The sequence below is a fragment of the Marmota monax genome, unplaced genomic scaffold (assembly GCF_021218885.2).
Source record: "Marmota monax isolate L192 unplaced genomic scaffold, Marmota_monax_Labrador192_F-V1.1 WCK01_AAM20220418_F8-fsc00028, whole genome shotgun sequence".
Lineage (NCBI taxonomy): Eukaryota > Metazoa > Chordata > Mammalia > Rodentia > Sciuridae > Marmota > Marmota monax.
The window spans coordinates 689,513-697,496 of NW_026694779.1; the positions used below are offsets into that span (position 1 = coordinate 689,513).

The following is a 7,984-nucleotide window of genomic DNA, read 5'->3' on the forward strand; positions in this document are numbered from 1 at the left end:
CTCAATTCCCAAATTGATATACTGGTGGTACTTGGAGGGGGGCCTCTGGGAGGGTTAAGGTTAGAGGAGGTCAGGAGGGGGGCTTCCAGCAGGCACCAGTGGCTTTATCAGATGGAGAGACCCCGCCTCACCCTTGCTCTCACCCTGTGATGCCCTCTGCTGGTCTAGACGCAGGAAGGGCCCTCACCAGATGGCCCTGCACTCTGGCATTCCCAGCCTCTGGAACTGTGAGAAACAAGCCCAGCCAGGTGGAGCATGTCTAATCCCAGCAGGCCGAGGCAGGAGGATCACGAGTTCAAAGCCACCCTCAGCAACTTAGGGAAGCCCTACGCAACTCAGCGAGGCCCTGTGTTTAATAAAAAGGGCTGGGGGGGCTGGGGCTGTGGCTCAAGGGGTAGCATGCGTGCGGCCCGGGTTCGATCCTCAGCACCACATACAAATAAAGATGTTGTGTCCGCCGAAAACTAAAAAAAATAGTAAATAAATAAATTCATTAAAAAAAATAAATAAAAAGGGCTGGGGATGTGGCTCAGTGAACCCCGGGTTCAATCCCTATACAATTAAGGAAAACAACAACAATGGTAACAACAACCACAAAAAACCCACAACTGTAAGAAGTAAACTCCTTTCTTTTCAGCCCACTCAGCCTGTGGGGCTGTGCTGCAGGGAGACCTGCTTAGCTTTCCCCTCAGAAGAGCTCCCTCAAGTACCAGCCAGCCGGCAGCCCCGTCACTGTGCCTCTGGGGTCTGCTGCACCCCAGGTTGAGCCCACGCTCTCAGGGACGTTCTGCCCAGCAGAGCTGGGACAGGCCTGGGGCTGACCCTCTCAGCTGTACTGACATCTGCAGCTCCCCCTCCCCAGACCTCCTGTCCCAGAGAGAGATCCGGCCCCTTCCCCTGCCCCGCCTCCTGCAGCCCTTTATCTTTCAAGGTCTTTCTCCAATAAGTCTCACCCCGATGTCTCAGCACCTAGCAAAAGCCCAGCACCCTCAGCAGGGGAATGGGTAAACCACTGTGGTGTGTCACTCCACAATGAAAAGAAACAGAAGCCAAGAACAAAGGCTGTGCTGTGGTCCCAGCTACTCAGGAGGCCAAGGCAGGAGGATCGCTGGAGCCCAGGAATTGGAGGCCAACCTGGGCATCATAGTGAGACCCTGTGTCTAAACAAAAGCCCATTAGAGGCGGCTCGGCTCATACAAGGCCCCGGGTTCCACCTGCAGCTGCGATTATCAATTGCTGATTCATGATAAGGAGGACGAATATCAAGAAGGCAGTGGGAGAAAGAGGCCTCACAAGACACCAGGACCCCGACCCTCCTGGTGGGCTGCAGCTCCCAGGGCCCAGAGCACAGTGCTGTGTGGGGGCTCCTCTCCCACAGGGGGCATATGGCTAGCACAATGACCCCGGGCACAAGGGGGTGGATGACCCACACTGTGCCCTGACACTCATCCAGCTCCTAAGCAGGGACAGTCTTCTGTCCACCCCCCACTATCCAAAAAGACAGACCAGGAGACCACACTTATCTGAAGCTGTGACAAAACATCTCTGGGTGAGAGAAGCCCCAGCAGGCTCGCCTCTGGGAGAGGGAGGAACACCACCAAGACGGAAACCTGTGCTTCTCCACTGAGGGCTGGAGGACACAGACCAGGACAGCCGCCCCTCCATCCCGCCAGTGCCTCTGCCCCCTGTGTTTCTGAGCAGCGGCTCCACAGTTAGCTTTATAAAACCCAAGGCCTAGGCTGCAGCTGCAGGCGGGGCGCTGGGCCAGCAGGCTCCAAAGACCCCGGGGTTCCACCCGCAGCTCCCAATGATCAATTGCCGATTCACGATAAGGAGGACGAATATCAAGAAGGCGGTGGGAGAAAGAGGCCTCACAAAACACGGGGACCCCTGGGCTGGGCTCCAGCGCAGCCCCCAGACACTAGCGCAAACACACGGGTGCCACCATCACCCTCTCTGCGCCCTGGGCCCCGGCTGCAGGTTCATTCTGTCAGAGCACTGATGTTCCAGCATGTTCTCTCACTGGGTTTCTCATCTGTTCTGCCGCTTCCTGCTTGGAGCGCCTCCCCAGGGCCGAGAGCCCGAGCTGGACGGGCCTCTCCCAGGGGCCCATGCACCCAGCAGAGGCAGAAGGGCAGGGCAGGTTTGTTCGCCCCACCTGCAGGTCCCTGGAGCCACCAGCCCTTGCAAGCCCTGTTCTGCCTTCACTGGAGAAGAAACAGGAGAGTCGCCGCGCAGGGTCGACAAGACGAGGGGCCACCGAGGCCAGCCCTCTGCTCCCTGACCTGCCTGCGCTGGCCGAAGTTCGGGAGCCATCCGTGAACTGTAGGGAACTGAGTGCCGCTGAAGCCGCGAGGGGTGGGGACCTCCCAGCAGCAACGCCCTGCTTTGAGAACGCTGGTCCAGCACAGCCCCGGACATGGGGTGCCCGCCGCCCCTCGGAGATGGGCATGGCTGGCCAAAACGCCAATCAAGACCCCTTAAGACTCCTGCCACAAGGACCCCACTGTGCCCAGACCCCTCCCACAGGACCCCAGTACTGGGGACGGAGCCCAGGGCCCAGCAACATCTCCAGCCCCTTGAAAGTCTTATTTGGTTAAACAAGGAAAGGCGGGTGGAGAGGGGTCTGGGCAGAGGGCGTGGCCTTTCCACACCGCACAACAAGAGATTGTGCAAAAACCAGCCCGTGAGCAGGAGATCACTGGAGGTGAGGAAGGAGAGGGGGGGTGACGTGTCCAGATCGGAGGCCACCGAGGGCCCTGGCAGGAGACACGAGGGAAGTGCTTTCTCGGACCCCATCTGCTGCCGTGGGAAGAAGGGCTGGGAGGAAGCGTCCTTCAGATGCCGCCCAGACGGCCCCCAGGGCCCAGCCAGGACCGGGCACTCACCCAGGTAGAAGCGCAGGAAGGGCGTCGGGGTCATGTTCTTGAACATCATGATCTGCACCCAGGGGTTCTTGTACTGGATCTGAGGAATGTTGAAAAACACGAATTTCCTGCAAATTAAAGACACGACTCAATGTCACAGGGGTTTGACCATAAAATGTGGAGCCCACATGGACTGCTCTCAGGAGGGTCCAGAGCTTGCCTTGGATTCTCAGAGGACACTAACCCCGCAAAAGGCAGAACTATAGCTGGAAAGGACCCCCCACCATGTGCCCCCCACAATGCTGGGACTCCCGGTTATTCACTCAGGGGAAAGAAATCAAAAGCCATCTGTGGCACACTCCCCAAAAACTGACCAAAGATTTAAAAGGAAAAATAGAATCCCATCAGGTCCACACCTCGGTCTGATGGCTGCACAGCGGGCGGTGGGTGAAGCCCGTCCAGTGGGACCCCTGGGTGTGCAGTGTGTCTAGGTCAGGCCCCAACTTTGAAATAAAGGAATACTCTACAGTGCAGGTGTGGAGGAAGACCTTGAGCCAGAATGTTCCCAAGACTGATCCCCACAACCGCATCAGAAGGTCTGCCCAGCAGAGTTGACCAATAGTCAACGTTTGCCAGATCAGAAGAAATATGTTCCCAAAACATAAACCAAAGGGTCCGTTCCCTTGAGACAGAATCGTACACATCGTTAATAAAACTGACAGGCAAGGGCCACTGCTAGGCAGCGCAGAGGAAGAGAAAGGGAAATGGCCCATCATCCTATGTTCTAGAACCTTCCCACTCAACTCATGTAAATTAAAAAGATTCCTTTTCATCTTGGAGGATTAACTTTTTTAAAAAACAGTTACAGAAGAAAGGAAACATTTCATGAAGAATATAAACTGGAATGGGTGTGGTGACGCACACCTGTGATCCCAGTGGCTCGGGAGGCTGAGGCAGGAGGATCACAAGTTGGAGGCCAGCCTCAACAACTTAGTGAGGCCCTAAGCAATTTAGCAAGACATTGTCTCAAAATAAAAAGAGGTCTGGGGATGTGGCTCAGTGGTGAAGCACCCCTGGATTCAATGCCCTGTACCAGAACAAAAACAACAAAAGAATATAAATTGGGGCTAGGTATGGTGCAACATGCACGTTTAAGGCCAGCCTGAACAATGTAGCAAGACCCTGTCTCCAAGAGGATTGGGGTTGTGGCTCAGGGGTAGAGCACCCCTAGGGTTCAATCCTCAATGCTGAGAGAAAGAAATATGTAGAGACATAAATGTAAATTGCCTTCACTTCTTTTGAAAGCACAGATCTTAACTCCAGCAATTCACCTCTGCTTTCACACTTTCATACCCTGAGGTCTACTGTGGGCTCATCTGTGACAGCCCAGGGACAGAACAAGGGGAGAGGACTGAGGCAGGGTCCCATCCCCAGCAGCACAAGAAAAACAAGCAGCACACAGCCACGTGTCCAGACCTTCCTGTCCCAGAGCTGACCTCACCACCTCTGCCACGCTGCTGACCACGAGGTGAGTTCCGCTGATGGAAAGTGCTGGTGACAGACTGGCACTTTCTTTCCCCTGGTTCAGCAGCAGGTTCCTGTCAGCAGCCCTCTGGGTCCTCAGGCTTCCACTGCCAACCCCTCTCCCACCCCAGTCTAGGGTTTTGCACTTCACCAGCCTCGAGCTGCCCGGCCCAGAGAGGGCGGCCGCTCCGTGCCTCGTGATCATGCCAAGGAGATGGCGAAGCACACCACCAGTCCAGGCTGAAGCCTCTAAGATGTTTCCACAACTGAAATAATAGAAAGCCCGACTCCGCCACCTTCTGAGGACATGTCCCCATTAGGACAGAATCCTCAGCTGAATTAAAACAATGTCAATTAGCTACAGGGAAAACAAAGGGATTTGCTAAAACAAAAAGGAAAAATGGATCATAGCATTCAGCTGTACCCAGAGCTTAGGAAGCCAAGCCGATTCCCAGGAGGAACAGTGCTCTGAATGCAGGAAGGCCCTGCAGGGCTGGGTGAGCCCCAGGGGCAGGTGGGGAGCAGTGGGAGGACAGAGCCAGGCCTCCTCTCCCCCGTGGCCTACAGCTCAAAACCCAAGAGGGGCCTCTCTGGGTTTGTTATTTACTTACATGGAGGTGAACTTGAGCCCTGCAGACTCCCTACTCCCACCTCTGGGCTCACGGGGTCCCTGCTGGTCACACCACAACACCACAGAACCTCGTGCAGATGAACCAGGACAAGGCCTGAAACTGCTGAGACGAAAACGCCACACGGCTCTCAGAAGGTTTTGGTGGTCCTCCCAGCCCCCAGGACGGTTCTTGTGAAGTAAGGACAGAGTTAAGGGCAGATGACGGAAATTCAAGTTCGTGCCTGCTGCGCTGGCCTGTCATTTGGTTGGGCATCTTACTCCCCCAACACTCAGGACAACCCTGGGGGTGGGCTTTGGCAACTAAGGAAACTGAGGTGCTGTGTGACCCCCGCACTTAGCACCTCAGTTTCCTTAGTTGCCAAAGTGCGGGGGTCACACAGCTGGGACACTCAAGGCTGTGGCTGTGACTGCTCTGGGCCTCCACTGTCAGAGGTGAGCCCTCCTACACTCAGGCCACTCCCACTACCCAGTGGACACCCATGGCTTTGGCTCGCCTGAGGCCACAGTACTGGCCACTGGCACCTGGAATGGAGGAAGGTCTTGGGGCAAAAGAAATCCTGAGGGCCACCAGGCACAATGGCACACGCCTGTTATCTCAGTGACTGTGGAGGCTGAGGCAGGAGGGTCTCGAGTTCAAAGCCAGCCTCAGCAACTTATCAAGGCCCAAAGCAACTCAGGGTGACCCTGTCCCAAAATAAAAAATAAAACGGACTGGGGATTGTGGGAAGCCATTCTGACACGTGACTGGGCGGCTCCCCTTAAGGGTCTGAGGCTTCTGGCTGTGTCAGAATTTTCCCGGCCCTTTCCTGATGAGAGAACCCGTCCGTGTGGGGGTGTGACTGACCACTGACCCTGGGGGCCCAATCACTGACCCTGACCTTGGAGTGCAGTCCCCCCTCAACCTTCATTGGATGGAATTATCCCCTGAATTTCTTGTTCCCCAATAAAAGGCTACTCCCTGGCGTGTTCACTCTCTCTCTCTCTCCTGCTAGCCCTGAGTAATCCTTGCTGCCCTGCTGGGCGGTTAGAGGTTGGAGCCAGAGAGGGGAGCCGTCTCGGACCTGGCAATAGAAATAAGGTAACTGAGTCTGTGTGTTTTAATTCGATCTCTTCTAACTAACTTTATGCCAAGAACCTCATTAATGAAACCATTGCGCAGGCCGCATGGTGGAGGGGATGTGGCTCAGTGGTTAAGCGCCCCTGGGTTCAATTCCTGGGACCAAAAAGAAAAGGGAAGAAAAAAAATGTGGAGGGCCCCTGAATGAGCAAAGGCTGGCAAGCGACATGGGGCCAGTCAGTGGGTTTTGAAGGACTCTGTGGGCGCCCATTCTCCCCAAGCCCAAGTCCTCTGGAAGCCCTCACCCCGCTGAGCCCACATAAGCAGGCCCGAGCTCTGGCCTTCGCCTGCTTAGAGCAATGGCTACGAGGAGGCTTCTGGCTCTTTCCATCAACCCTGCCGTCCAAGCCCTTCCCGTGGGACACTCGCTCCACAAGGAGCTTCCTCCCAATGAGCTCCCTCCCAGACTCCTGCTCCGGCTGGCTCGGGCTATTTGCTCCGACCCTGAAGTCCCCACATTCCAGGGTCACTCAACACATTCCTGCTGACGCCTGAAGAGCGCAGAGACGCGCAGGGGTCAGTTCGAGCTTTTCACTCGCCAAGTGCCACGCCCCAGTTCCCACTCCAGGCTGACGACCGCGCGTTTCCCTTAAGCGGGGACAGCTGCGAAACTCGCTCCACTGCGTGGTGACCGGCCCACCCGTGGCCAGCGCCGCCACGCCCCCAGCCCCACTCGCCACGCCCCCAGCCCCACTCGCCACGCCCCCAGCCCCACTCGCCGCCCACCACGCCCCCTGGGCAGCTTCGGCACCTCGGGCCAGCCCCCAGAGGGGCCTCCCCATCCCTCGGGTGCCCTTAAAAATCAGGCGACGTGATGCCTGAGTGGCATTGACAAGGGCTAGCTAGATGTCAACAGCTGTCTCTCTCTGACGCCTCCCCCTGGGCGGAGTGACCGTCCCTGTCGGGGACACCTAGCTGGAGCAGCTCGCCCAACGCCACAGGTGGAAGAGCTGGGACCCGAGCCACGTCCTGGGCTGCCCCTCCCCAGCTCTCCAGCCACATGGGGGCCAAGGGGTCCAGTGGCCTCCTCAGGGTGGCCTTGTCACACCACGCGGCAGGAAGGAGACAAGGGCGGGCCTTGCCCCGCGCCTCTGGGCACGACTGCGGGCGGCCCCGCGGCGCTCAGTCTGTTCGGTGGGTGACGCGGGCAGCGCGCTGGCACGGGAACGGGTCGCGGTCCGCCGGACACTGACCTGGCGCCCTCGCCCAGCTCCCCGTGCGTGTTGTAGTTCACCGTCATGACCTTCACCGAGTCCTTGAACACCACGGTGCCCTGGGCCAGGTACTGCAGGGTGCGGCGGATGGGGAAGCGGCCCTTCATAGGCATGGCGGCGGAGACACGGGGGGGGCTGGCCCGCGAGGAGACGCGAGCCGGCAGCCGTCGGGCCCGGAACAGCTCGCGCCGCTTTTCTCCTCGCGGGTCTCCACGCCCGCACGGAATCACGGGAGGCGCCTCCCGGCGGGCCGCGCGCCGCCGCGGGGCAGCCTGGGATTTGTAGTCCCGCTCGGCGGCCCTGGCTGGGCGCGGGCAAGCGGGAGTGCGCGGCTCTGATAGCCAACGCCACCTGGGAGCTTTTGTATTTTCACGTTCTGTCAATTAGTCAATTCCCCACCCGCCCACGGGAAAGTATTTTAAAATAGGCTCGAACTCTACCATAGGAAATAAATCAATACACCTGTTACCGCTGCCAAGTCAACTGAGAGCTGGCGATTCAGCCCCCAAATCAACCCATTTTTCTCTCTCAAAATCTTCAGTTTTGAAATGAAGAGTTGGAGCCCGGCGCGGTGGTAATCCCAGCGACCAGAGAGGCTGAGGCAGGAGGATCGCAAGTTAGAGGCCAGCCT

General features: G+C 57.6%; 1 protein-coding gene across 3 annotated transcripts in view; it reads right to left on the reverse strand.

The window, feature by feature from the left end:
• Mrps25 (mitochondrial ribosomal protein S25) overlaps nt 1-7,599 on the reverse strand; it is a 56,695-nt gene extending 49,096 nt beyond the window's left edge. For 2 of the 3 annotated variants that reach the window (XM_046425524.2, XM_046425523.2), the window contains exons 1-2: nt 7,333-7,599; nt 2,889-2,995 (exon numbers count right to left, since the gene is read on the reverse strand). In XM_046425524.2, coding sequence (XP_046281480.1) covers nt 2,889-2,995; nt 7,333-7,466 — 241 coding nt within the window. In that variant the 5' untranslated portion in view covers nt 7,467-7,599. The remainder of the gene's footprint in view (nt 1-2,888; nt 2,996-7,332) is intronic. The other variant, XM_046425525.2, reaches the window with a different exon arrangement.
• Nucleotides 7,600-7,984: the final 385 nt, after the last annotated feature.